This window comes from Glandiceps talaboti, chromosome 4 (assembly GCF_964340395.1).
Source record: "Glandiceps talaboti chromosome 4, keGlaTala1.1, whole genome shotgun sequence".
In the NCBI taxonomy this organism is placed as follows: Eukaryota; Metazoa; Hemichordata; class Enteropneusta; family Spengelidae; genus Glandiceps; species Glandiceps talaboti.
The window spans coordinates 3540829-3555516 of NC_135552.1; the positions used below are offsets into that span (position 1 = coordinate 3540829).

Sequence of the window (14688 nt, forward strand, 5' to 3'; positions counted from 1 at the left end):
GATCCAGGTGGTCGGTAGTATGAGCCAATAACAACTGATTTTCCCTGTGTTTGTACTTCTGCCCAAACCACTTCACAATCTGATTGGCTACCGTCAACTTCATTTGTTGTAAAATCGTCATGCATTGATATGAAAACTCCGCCTCCATTCTTATTGCGGTCCTTCCGATATACATTAGAATGATATCCTTCTGGAAAGACTTCAGTGTTTGTATATGTTCTGGTGCGAGCCATGATTCACAACCAATGATGACATCTGGCTTGGTGTACTCAATACTTTCATACAAGGCTGAGAGTTTGTTTCTAATACTCTGGCAATTTACCATCAGTACTCGTAAATTTTGTTTCTTCTCTTTATTCAGGTGAATTGTATGTATGTATGTATGTATGTATGTGACTGTATGTGGGTGAATGGGTGCATGGAGAAGCAGGTAACTAACTAGAGCTTTTCACTGCAGACCCTAAGCTTGTTTTTACGTATTCGAGAGAAAAAAATAAAATCGCAAAAAATTGTGAAGTCGCACGAGAAATAGTGGATGCCCGGCGAAACTGACATCAATTTAAAACGACAAAATGAAACTGTTCTTCCAACTTTTAATGGTTTTAATGTCTCTGTTTGAAGCTCACTTCATGCAAGTCAACTCACTGCTCTATACTGGCCAGTTGTACATTATAAAAACATTCATATCAAATAACGTGTCTCTATGTAGTCTCTGTGCTTCTAGCATGCTGTGCCAAGAGCTATTAATCCAATTCATTTGTGTACTTTTCCTGTCTATAACAGGTTCTGTTTGTACACCCTATACTGTCGAAGGTTGTATGATTGGAAGAAATAAATAACACAGAGACCATTTGGAATACAATGGAAAGCCTGAACTAGACACTCACACAGAAAAAAATAATGAAATAAAAAAAATCTACCTACCCACCTATTCTAAAATTGAGCGTAGTCGGAACCACATAATTGTTTTATTAGGCCTCACCAACCCGTAAACTTTAATCAAAGATTTCGTTGGCCCCTGCGATTAAAAGATAATAAGCGAAGTAACACCGTGCAGTAAACAGTCAGGTCGCTCCAATCAGAATATCAATACACTATATGCAGGTGGCAATACCTTTAAATTTGCGTTTCATTTCAGATTTCATGCAATATTCTGCTAGCAACAAACGTAAGCAGCGACGATACCGGACTACTTTTACAAGCTTTCAACTTCACCAGTTGGAGGACGCCTTTCAAAAGTCTCATTATCCTGATGTCTTCTGTCGCGAGGAACTTGCTTTGCGGATTGATCTGACGGAGGCACGTGTACAAGTAAGATGACGTCATAACTTTTACTAAAAATATCAACAGGTGGTCGTCATGAATATTTATATTTGTACCGACAGGTGTAACAAAGTCGTTGACAGCGTAGAGTAAATACAAAATCATCGAGCGAGGGCGCTATTGTTTGTGTTAGACCCACTAACTAAATTCAATGTTGTATTGTTGTAAGTGCCCGCATATCACCAGTAAATTTCAATCGAATGCAGTTTCCTTTTGTATCTGAATGCAGCAGGTATATCATGAATTCCAATTACTTTTGATTATGTCTGGGCCTAATTAGAGAATTTTCCTGACAACTAACTTTACCCCCCCCCCCCATTTGTTTGAGACCTGAGGCACCGTGATTCGTCCAATCAAGTGGTCTGATTCTAAGTGTATACGATATTAGTCACGGGAATGTAACGAATTCTTCATATGTGCATCTAGGACATTCTTGAAAGATTATTGCGCCGGCATATTGGTACTGGAAAGTAAAAATTAATACCTTTACATACTATGCTAAGAAGTGAATTTAATATGAGATTTAATATAGAACAAGAGACGAGACATAGACTAGTGAAGCCAGGTTGGCATCATTCATAACATTTTGAACTTCCTGTAACATGGTTGTTTTATGTTTTGCATTTGTCAGTGATCAATTTGGTGTATATAATTTAATAAAATGAAAATAAAAGATTATTGCGCCGGTGAATAGAATCATCATGTACATATATGTCCTCAGCAGGAATCGCCATATTTTAATCAAACAACCTGAGTGACGTAATAGACGAATGGAGTCGTATAATTATCCCAAACTTTGGCACATATTTTCTTCGCTTTCTGTTCTCTCACTGAAGCATGTTGAAAGTCCCAGTTTATTGATAAATTGATTTGACACAATCAATGACAAATTTGAAAAGCCGTGATTGATATATCAATCTGAAATGGACAATATCTGTAATCTTTCATCATCTTAAGTATCGCCATTCTCAGCAATGATTGCAGTTTCTTTGCGTACTCGACTCCCAAAGTGTATTGAAACTACATGTACCAGTATTCAACTCTTCAATACAGCCTGTAAGGTATAGCAGATGATCAGTGAATTTATGAAATTCATTTCAATAATGAAAAAAATATCCATATTCATTTATACAGGTTTTGTAGACAAGCTGAATCACCTCCATGACCCACTCCCCTACTGCCAATGTAAAAAACAGGGTGACCCCTCTACCAATCCACTGCCCACTTGACTTCCAAAAGAGTTGCACACGTTTTGGAATTATATATGTCTCGTTCCAAGACCCGTTATACATGTAATAGTATATATGATTTTCTCCTTGCTAAGAAGAGGAACATATTTTAATCAGAGTGGACCAGAACGTTTTTTTTTCTTCAACCTTTATTTTGATCGCCAACATTTTGTTATTTACTTGGTGTTTACTTAAAGTCCTGATATTTGTGTTAAAAATAGCTAATAACCATCCAAGACTAAAATTCAATGATTAATAACATCTTTTGAGATAATACCAGATAAGGGTATTGCCTCAAGGGATGAATACGACCAAAGGTTATCGTATTCTCATTACGAACCCAACAACAATGACATGCGGATATGTGTACATGGTTGCCTGTTATGACCACGTGACCGTGTCATGATACATGATTGGTTAGAAGTTTTTGGAGGACACAAACCACACATGTGCACGTGTTAAAGCACAGACAAGCACATACAACTAAGGTGTCTGTGGTTAATGTTAAACTCGAAACTTGAATTACCTAACAAGTTATTATATCAACCTTGACTAGTCACCTATATAAGGAAGTAGTTTTGCCCTTTAGCGTAGATCAAGATAATACAGAAATTCCTTGTACTCGAAAAGCAGGTTAAAATGTTCACAGTCGGCAAATGTCTGGCGTTGATCGTTATTACTTTCTTGGGGCTTTCGGTTACAAGTTTAGCTTTGTCTGTCCACCACCAGAAGGTCAACGTCATGTGTATGATACGACATTGCTCTAGTGAATAATACCATTGTGTGAGTGACCATAAATGTCAGAGCACACTGACCTGTCTGACAAAATGTGGATCCGATCAGAACTGTACAATCAGTTGTCTAGATACCTATGACAATGACATCTTCGATCGATTTGCAATGTGTGCCATTACCAAGTACAAGTGTGTTGACATTGAGCCACCAAGTCCACCGTTCAAGTGCATGAAACCCGATAATATTGTTTTGTAACCCGACGGGGGATGTCCGTCAAAGAACTGTACACCAATTAGTCCCACAACCTCACACCAAGAATCCTGGCATTTTATTCTTCAACTACACGGACACTGGTTTAAAACACAACGAAGAATGGAGAGTTCTGACAATCGACGACGAATATGGATATGCACTGATTTACTACTGCGGAGAAGCAAACGCCTATAACTACGAAGGGGTCCTCCTCTATTCACGAAAACCCGTGGTGTCAGACAATATTCTCATGATGGCCAACCAAGTAGCGAAGTCGAATGGCTATGATTTCAACAAATTTTGCACCGCTCGAACTGAAAATTGTCATTATTGAAAAAAGGCAATTAGTCGGTGACAACTCTTCAAACCACAAGTTATTATAAATCACATCCCAGTTACGAATATCATGATGATGCAATTAATTTCCTTCCACGTATAACTACTGATACTGTGTAGGGTTAATTGTTCCTCCTATACCGTAACTGTACAAATAGTAGGCTATGACGTAGTTATAATTAACCTGTCAATAAATTCCTATCTGAATCTAACAAAATGTCTATATAGAAACGACAATTCAACTTTCCAGTTTTCAAAAGTGTTTACACAGGATTAGGACACTGTATTCTGGTGAGATTTGTTTGAATTGCTAACCCCATGTCTGATAATACACATCAGAAAACAATGATTAAGGCAATAATTAATGTACTACCCTTTGTTTGGAAATTTGTATGAGAACATATGACTTGTATACGCGCAATGGCGTGAAACACTGTAAATGATGAAAGATTTAAGATCAAAATAAATGTTTTAGAAAACCTAACGTTTCGGGCTGTGATTTTGTATGAATTAGGCTTAATAACAAAGAATTTTGATTTACTTTATACAAAGTGTTTTAAAATTATTAAAAGTAATAGAAATTTAGTAGGTGTTTATAAAGTCAATTAATTAATCATTTGGTGTATGAAATGAATGTGATATACCTTGTTATCATGACAATGGGCTAGGTTCTGACAAACAAAATTGATTACAATTATGGTAGATATAGCCTAGGATGGTATATTTACATAATTTCATGTAAGGATCCAATCATAATGCTTAGGGTAATCATGTGATGACTACTATCCAATGAGTGGGGAAAATTTAGCCAGAGATTCTTACTAGTTTAAAAGAATAATTTTCATGTGAGTTGTTAGGTTTGGATTTAAAAATCCACTTAGTGTACAGATTCCTTCCAACTGTCTTGTCGTGTTGTGTTGTGTTGTGTTGTGTTGTGTTGTGTTAGGCAAAGTGGTAAACCCTATAATCTCACCAGCGTGGACTCGTCAACTTAATACGTGAAATGAGAGAGATGGCACACCCATGTTATAAAAAAATAAAATGCACAATGTACCGATCACGCCATAAAAAGTTCCATTCTTCAGTAATTACATGGGGAGGGATGGGGAAAATAAAGCACGATCTGTTGCGTAAAATTCGACTCTCCCCCGATTCCGTTGTCTATACAATGACCCCTCCCTAGTTGAAATATCTTTTTAAACACAAAACATTTGGTTAAAATGCTGTCGGACATTAAAAAGGATAAAAAAAAGTCCCAACATCAATTGTAAGGACTCGATTCCATTGCTACCACCACATCGAAAGGTATTCATTGGTTCACACTATATTACAAGCACAGTGAATTTGTGTAAAGGCACTGCATTAATTTATTCCCCGTGTTAGAGTCTAATTGGCATAGCTGAAGTCCAGATCTCCCAAAGACGGGTCCCTCACCGACATCGATCGATGGGATCGAGGTCAACATCCACACTCCTCCACATTATCACTAATATCTTACTACATGTTTCCGCCGCTTCTCTACACACACCATAACTAACAATTGATTCAATGTATGGTTGTCGTCAGCGATTTGACTGATATCTGATATGTTCTGACATTGTGTTGCAGTCTAGTCAACAATAATTTTTATGTAACTATCTAGAGTTCCATCTACGACTCATATATTCGTGTTGATGCGATGTGGAATTGTCTATGGCGTGTTTCGTCCTACTTATCATAATATATCATATAAGTGATTACTATGGCAAAGTGAAATTATGTTTATTAATATCATCTACAATGTCAGAAACGGGCAGCGGGATTGAATGACATTAACTCAGTCACACAAGCCATTTCTTACATTGTGTACAAGTATATGCAATGCAAGGGACCATTCAATTCATACAGCTACCTTCATTTCACAGCGACCCAAGTGACCGCGTCGGCCTTCAAATATTTCCATTGTCGTAAATTTTAAAAACGGAAAGAAAAATCTGAGGGGGTTATTTGTTCATAAAGAGAGTCGTCGGAAAACCACAGGCCTGTTTGCGACAACAGTATTATTTTAGTTTTCTTGAAAATGTTCTGACTTACGAGAATGATGATCTTATGGAAGGGGTAGATACAGTTATTTACTAGTATCTTATGGAAGGGGTAGATACAGTTATTTATTACTATCTTATGGAAGGGGTAGATATATTACTACTGATCTTCGCACACAGCTGATAGACCAAGTAATAACACCCGAATCACTCTCATATCTCATATCTGACTCAACTTCTGTATGTACGTACCAGGATCACACTTGAACTTTAAAGGGAATAAGCTCAGACTACACAGTTTGTGTGTAAATCTACACTCGAGACAAAGGCAAGCACCCAGCATAGTGCCTCGTTCATTGACTTCCCGCGAAGCCAAGTCCTCTTGCCAAATCTGAGCTGAAGTGCCTGTCTCAGTGTGCTTTATTGTGACGTCCTTAAAGTCTAAATATACATAACGCATGGCCAATGGCCAAATAATTATTTCTGGGCGTGACCATGCCCTAAAAGTAATTTTAAAACATTGATGAATGATCACTATGAATCCTAGATATTTATGAAATGCAGACTGTCGTCTCATGTATTCGAGTATGCTTGGAATCCTGTGTGGTCTAAATCCAATATCCTTGAGACAGTCTATTGACCTTTCAGTCAAACTAGGCCATGCGATGTTGTTACAATATTCAGTTTACTGAAATATAAATATGTCATCTGTGACACTTTCCCCTCTTTCCAAAATTTGTAACGCCCTCGTTACAGACTAAAATATCTAAAAAAATAATTTACCCTTCATAAATGAAAATTGAAAAGTCTTAGAAGTAATTAATGCTGTTTCGTATGAAGTGTTAGAAATGTAAAATTTATACGACCCTTGAAAACTAAGAGTGCTAAAATCTCAAATTCCGAACCAGATATACTTATTTAGTCAACATGTACTTCAATGAATAAATGACATCAAAGAGAGACATCACAGATAATTCGAAAATTGAATCGTAGAATAATTATATCCTGAGTTGGCTATTGAATTGTGTACTTCTCAATCACATCACAAACATACGTTCGACTGGCCAGTCTTTTTCAATCATTCACACAATCATACTGATAGATATGACCATCCATAACGTACTGTTCGGGCCCCCTCTATTTTCATTAACACTACCAGACAAGTACAGTCATCAATAGAATTCTCAGGTCTAAAGAACTTTGCTAGGAATATTATATCTGCAGCATTTAAAAGTTGAACATAAAGAAATATAAATATAAGAATGTTTTAATGTTGACCAAGTTATACCCGATTCATCGTGTACATAACTAAATTATAACATAAGTATTCCTATCTGAAAAGAATGTAGGTATCTGTCTCGTAAAATCAAATGATGACATTAAATATCTATGCTATGAATAAATATTAACTCTTAAATATTTCATCACGCCAATATTGAAAATTGTCACTGACAAACGGTCAGCATGCCATATTCGTGATCATATTCCAAATTGAATCTTTAACTGCAGACGAAATCAATATTATGAAAAATGGTGTAGCATAAAAGTGTGTGTCAGTGACGTCGTCTTTGTTTAGTGAAGTCAAAATTAACTAGTCAATGTTATTCAAGTAATCTAAGTCTAGTAACTTGTGATTTCACCCTGATATCAGCTATCAAGAACACTGTCCTAAATGTATTGTCTTACAGCTATCCTTAAGTTACACTAACTAATCAGCTGTTACAGTCAGCAAGAGAAGTCAGTTGCGCCAACACAATCATTGTCGTGTAAGAAACCCTACGTCATTATTTAAACATTACAGGCATCTTAGCTGTTCATCCATGTTTAAAATTTGACATCTTCAGTATGTTAACGACTTGTACAGAACTATTAAGACCATTAATATTAATCCAATAAGTCAATTTAGTTTTCATTACAAGTAACCTGATTGACCATAAGTAGGTTGGCAATTTTCTCATTGCAATTCAATATACCCTTTGAATCAATACCACTAGAAATTATGCACGCTGCTCAAGTGAAAATAGTCCTTTCTGAGGAATTTCATAAATTCTTGTGGAATTTGAAAGGAAATTTGTATAGACATTAACACAGCTCATTTCGGTCGGATCTCTGTTTTACACCCAATTCGAATTCAAATAGTTATCTTGTACAGCAGATTCAATAAAATACTATATCAATTTGGTTCCTTCCTTTACCATAGGAACCTTACATCACAAAATCATACTCAACGTGTGAGCAACGCATTTATCTGTAGCGTTTTCGGTTCACTACAACTCAGAGTCAACAAAACTTCGAGGAGTTTCCAATACTCCATACTTCAAGAAATATCCTTATTAAAACTAAAATTTTCTCCATAGATAAATCAATAATATTCTTTCTGCTTGTACGCGACCATTGAGATGTAAAACAGCATCACTGAAATGGTTGTGGTAAGAAAATAGATTTCAAAAAGTGTTCATCGTCAAACTAAATCGAACATACAATTATTATTTCTTATACATGTCTCTCATGATTAGCTTTGTACACACAGTAACAAACTCGCTGATCGTGAATAGAAATGAATTCGCGCAATAATAATAATAATGTCAATCTTTAACAAAAGGTTTTACTACCGTATGATTAATTAGTTCTTTGTCCATCAAAAGTCTTAAATATGTATTTCACATGCAAACTGCTGCGTTCTGTATAAGCGTCCGATATCTTTTTGTTGAAAATTAAAGTGTTCTTCATACTCGTGCTTGTAGGAATCGAATGTCAGTTGGTCGCGTTGATGGCTTCACTTAAAGTTTGTCATAGTCTTTATCGTTGTCTCGTTATTCAAAATTCCACGCTTTCAGACACATTCTCTCCTTCTGCAATGTTATATTCCGTTACTGCGATGTTATCAGTTCTAGTTCGTGTAGCATTCCCACCATTTGGAACATAATCGTTAAAGTTTTTTTTCGAAAAGTTCTTGAATCTTCTCCGCATCTTTTTTTGTACAAACTTTTTCTTCTCATGCATCATTGTTTCTTCGTTACAGTGTTAATTTGTTTTACTCACCCAGTAGGGTTGTGCTTTTCTTCTTAAAGGTTGTCGGTAAGTCTTCGTAAGGTTCAAACTCGGTTCATTATACACACAAATGGTTGTTCAAGCCCCGGATCTCCATCAATATTACTTTCTGTTGTTCAAGCCCCGGATCTCCATCAATATTACTTTCTGTTGTTCAAGCCCCGGATCGCCACCAATATTACTTTCTGTTGTTCGAGCCCCGGATCGCCACCAATATTACTACTGTTGTTATTTACTAGTATCTTATGGAAGGGGTAGATACAGTTATTTACTAGTATCTTATGGAAGGGGTAGATACAGTTATTTACTAGTATCTTATGGAAGGGGTAGATACAGTTATTTACTAGTATCTTATGGAAGGGGTAGATACAGTTATTTACTAGTATCTTATGGAAGGGGTAGATACAGTTATTTACTAGTATCTTATGGAAGGGGTAGATACAGTTATTTACTAGTATCTTATGGAAGGGGTAGATACAGTTATTTACTAGTATCTTATGGAAGGGGTAGATACAGTTATTTACTAGTATCTTATGGAAGGGGTAGATACAGTTATTTATTAGTATCTTATGGAAGGGGTAGATACAGTTATTTACTAGTATCTTATGGAAGGGGTAGATACAGTTATTTACTAGTATCTTATGGAAGGGGTAGATACAGTTATTTATTAGTATCTTATGGAAGGGGTAGATACAGTTATTTATTAGTATCTTATGGAAGGGGTAGATACAGTTATTTACTAGTATCTTATGGAAGGGGTAGATACAGTTATTTACTAGTATCTTATGGAAGGGGTAGATACAGTTATTTACTAGTATCTTATGGAAGGGGTAGATACAGTTATTTACTAGTATCTTATGGAAGGGGTAGATACAGTTATTTACTAGTATCTTATGGAAGGGGTAGATACAGTTATTTACTAGTATCTTATGGAAGGGGTAGATACAGTTATTTACTAGTATCTTATGGAAGGGGTAGATACAGTTATTTATTAGTATCTTATGGAAGGGGTAGATACAGTTATTTACTAGTATCTTATGGAAGGGGTAGATACAGTTATTTACTAGTATCTTATGGAAGGGGTAGATACAGTTATTTACTAGTATCCGAGTTATGGAAGGGGTAGATACAGTTATTTACTAGTATCTTATGGAAGGGGTAGATACAGTTATTTATTAGTATCTTATGGAAGGGGTAGATACAGTTATTTACTAGTATCTTATGGAAGGGGTAGATACAGTTATTTACTAGTATCTTATGGAAGGGGTAGATACAGTTATTTACTAGTATCTTATGGAAGGGGTAGATACAGTTATTTACTAGTATCTTATGGAAGGGGTAGATACAGTTATTTACTAGTATCCGAGTTATGGAAGGGGTAGATACAGTTATTTACTAGTATCTTATGGAAGGGGTAGATACAGTTATTTACTAGTATCTTATGGAAGGGGTAGATACAGTTATTTACTAGTATCTTATGGAAGGGGTAGATACAGTTATTTACTAGTATCTTATGGAAGGGGTAGATACAGTTATTTACTAGTATCTTATGGAAGGGGTAGATACAGTTATTTATTAGTATCTTATGGAAGGGGTAGATACAGTTATTTACTAGTATCTTATGGAAGGGGTAGATACAGTTATTTACTAGTATCTTATGGAAGGGGTAGATACAGTTATCTACTAGTATCTTATGGAAGGGGTAGATACAGTTATTTACTAGTATCTTATGGAAGGGGTAGATACAGTTATTTACTAGTATCTTATGGAAGGGGTAGATACAGTTATTTACTAGTATCTTATGGAAGGGGTAGATACAGTTATTTACTAGTATCCGAGTTATGGAAGGGGTAGATACAGTTATTTACTAGTATCTTATGGAAGGGGTAGATACAGTTATTTACTAGTATCTTATGGAAGGGGTAGATACAGTTATTTACTAGTATCTTATGGAAGGGGTAGATACAGTTATTTACTAGTATCTTATGGAAGGGGTAGATACAGTTATTTACTAGTATCTTATGGAAGGGGTAGATACAGTTATTTATTAGTATCTTATGGAAGGGGTAGATACAGTTATTTACTAGTATCTTATGGAAGGGGTAGATACAGTTATTTACTAGTATCTTATGGAAGGGGTAGATACAGTTATCTACTAGTATCTTATGGAAGGGGTAGATACAGTTATTTACTAGTATCTTATGGAAAGGGTAGATACAGTTATTTACTAGTATCTTATGGAAAGGGTAGATACAGTTATTTACTAGTATCTTATGGAAAGGGTAGATACAGTTATTTACTAGTATCTTATGGAAAGGGTAGATACAGTTATTTACTAGTATCTTATGGAAAGGGTAGATACAGTTATTTACTAGTATCTTATGGAAGGGGTAGATACAGTTATTTACTAGTATCTTATGGAAAGGGTAGATACAGTTATTTACTAGTATCTTATGGAAAGGGTAGATACAGTTATTTACTAGTATCTTATGGAAAGGGTAGATACAGTTATTTACTAGTGTCTTATGGAAAGGGTAGATACAGTTATTTACTAGTATCTTATGGAAGGGGTAGATACAGTTATTTACTAGTATCTTATGGAAGGGGTAGATACAGTTATTTACTAGTATCTTATGGAAGGGGTAGATACAGTTATTTATTAGTATCTTATGGAAGGGGTAGATACAGTTATTTACTAGTATCTTATGGAAGGGGTAGATACAGTTATTTACTAGTATCTTATGGAAGGGGTAGATACAGTTATTTACTAGTATCTTGTCTTTGATTTTTAGGTATGGTTCCAAAACAGACGTGCAAAATGGAGAAAACAACTCCGAGATGCTTCCTTAAAAACAGTCAATGAGGATGGAAAGAAAGGTTGGTTCAAAAGTGGCATTTTTATTGAATTGTACAATGTTGTTATTTTTTTATACTTATGGTTTTGGATCATGGCGATATAAGCACCTGTCTGATTGGCTATGGCTTGGAGTTTGGTTGTAAGTCGTGAAATAAAGTCAACGTTCATGTTTTACTTTGATATATCGTCTGGTAGGTGGAACATTGTCGTGAATGTGTCATTACTGTTTTAATAGGAACATACATGTTAAGATATGATATTGTATTGTGTTCAATAAAGTAATGTCCTCATTACAAGAAAAAGTGTTTTCTTGACTTCTAATGCAAAGTTAACTAAACAAGTAAAGCCACAATATTTCTAGGAGTTTCTGCTAGTGAATTCAATGCAATTTAACTGGCCTCTGTCACATTATTATATTATTCAGAATCAAGTGGAACTAATAGTCCAAAAGAAGATCCATGTACCAATCAAAATGCAGGGAAACGGGGCATACGTAGTTCCCCAGGTGGCAACTCCTCCGCTGTTACTTTCCAACCACATACTCCTTCAACAACGCCCTCGTCCGTTGAAAATGACCGGAAAATTTCAGCTTCTGTAACATCATCGATTACTCTGACGAGTAACCAGTTCGCGCCACCCCTCTCTCATTTGGACGATGTTCGAAGTTCAAGCATAGCGCAGTTGAGGATGAAAGCCAAAGAACACACAGCAAGCCTTGGACTTTGCTGAATTTGAATTTGTTATTTTTCGATCGTTCGCCAATTTGAATATATGGCTTGCGAAGAACAATTCAACTTGATGTTAATATACACAATACAAGACGTCAATTTATTTGGTATATTACAGCGGTTTTAGACTGGGCGTGTAGTTTACATTAGATGTGATATCGAGTTCATTTAGACTGGCAACAAGTTTTATGCTAAGATAAATACAGCAAGCACACAAATCCATGGGATTGGTACAGACGATGAAACTCTGTTATTGGTTAATGTTTGCAATCGTTATTGTCTTATATACATGTAATTGTAGTTTAACATGAAATCTTAGTTTTGTACTCGATCAGTTTCACTGAATGTGATACACTGTTTAATAGCCATTGTAAGCTTCTATTAAAGAGAACCCCTGTAAATTAATGTAATCGTTATAATCAAAGCCTTAAAACAGCATTGATAGTTTTTGTCAACGTTGTGAAATTTCTCCATCAGATATATGTATAATGTTAGTGTTGCGAGGACTAGAGCCGGGTGGGTTGTGTCCCAGTTTTTAAACTCAGCGCTCCAGCACTCACACTTTCACACATACGTCGACTTGGCCCAGCGTTGGGAATTAGCCACGACAGAGAAGAGATTTCGGCTTGCCAGAATCACCTACCCGAGTGATTGCTGGGTGATTTAATTCTCATTTTTATATCATTCGAATACAGTGGAATTTGTACTAGACCAAATAGAAAATCACCCCACTTTTAATATCCCAATTCCGATTTTCTAAAAAGTATTTGCTGACACTGTTCTTTTGCTAATCATATAAATTTGTTGACATCATGTTCGCCCAGAATCGTAATCGCAAATCTGTCTTATTTCTTCTATTTGAAATGGCTGACCTATGCCCTATGATTGCCGAAATGTCAGAATTTGTTTCCATAATTCCGAAATACGATAGTTTGGATCGTATCACTAGAAGTACAAATCGAATTAAAGATAATTCCGTCTTTTTCTGTTAGCCTGTATGATAGGGAAGATGACGTATAAGCTATGGAGGCTGATAAATTATGCATGATACGTCGTATCTTAGGTAGCCGTCAGTAATTAATTACAGGGGAGGGTTGGAGACAATCAGGCCCGGTCTGTTAAGTAAAATGTGACCCTCCCCCAATTCCAATTTTCTAAAAAGTGTCCCTCTCTCACGTTTAATTTCTTCGTCTTAAAGATGACACTCTCCTATTCAAACATTTAAACCATCACGGGTTAAAATGCTGTCATACGTGAAAAGGAACACAAATCCCAGAATCAATGGTAATGACTCGATTATATCAATGATGTTTTAAAGACATTCACTGTGTCCCACTACTACCCCAAGAGTATATTTGTATGAAGGCACTACTTTAATTAATTGCAGTGCTTAATTTGATGTAAGGCTGTGGTCAGAATTTACGGCAGGGGGCGTGGGGAGAAAATAGTTTGGTCAAAATTAGTTTCTCAGCCCCCCCCCCCCCCCCGCGTAAAATTATATGGGTACGGTACATTAAAATATATATGCCAATCGTCAGCGTCCATGCGTAACAATGAGAGATGTCTTCACAATTGAAAAAGGACTCACATAGGGTTGTGACCTATAGTTGGCGATACTTAGCTAGCAGGGTTTTCTCTTTCTATCTTGATTTTGGGCAGAAACAGCATCCCCCATGATAGCTAGTGGGGAGGGTGTGGGAGGGGGTGTCCACAATGTTAGCATTTTTTGAAAATAAGGACATGTAGGAGGTGACATGTGAGGAACAGTTCCCATATTGTATTGATATAATATATATGTAATTTATGGGAACAACGATTGTTTACTCGGTCTACTGAAATACATGCATGGTTTAACCAGACACACTCAACTTCTGAATCGTAGGTATATCTTAATAATCTGTGAGGGAGTGAGAGAGAGAGAGAGAGAGAGAGAGAGAGAGAGAGAGAGAGAGAGAGAGAGAGAGAGAGAGAGAGAGAAAGAGAGACAGACAGACAGACAGACAGACAGACAGACAGACAGACACAGACAGATTAAGATTTATACAAACACCGTCATTGGCATGGCAGTCAGTCACCTTATCACTGAATATAAACCTCAGCGCACGCGCACACACACAGATCTACATTTAGGCACGGATTCAGGTATCGTAAGGAGT

The 14688-nt window shown here is 36.3% G+C and overlaps 1 protein-coding gene across 1 annotated transcript; it reads left to right on the forward strand.

The window, feature by feature from the left end:
* Positions 1–248: 248 nt before the first annotated feature.
* On the forward strand, positions 249–12533 carry LOC144433675 (retinal homeobox protein Rx2-like). Its single transcript, XM_078122026.1, has 4 exons — positions 249–294; positions 1139–1311; positions 11740–11824; positions 12229–12533. The coding sequence occupies exons 1-4, from the start codon at positions 249–251 to the stop codon at positions 12531–12533; spliced, it is 609 nt and encodes a 202-aa protein (XP_077978152.1).
* Positions 12534–14688: the final 2155 nt, after the last annotated feature.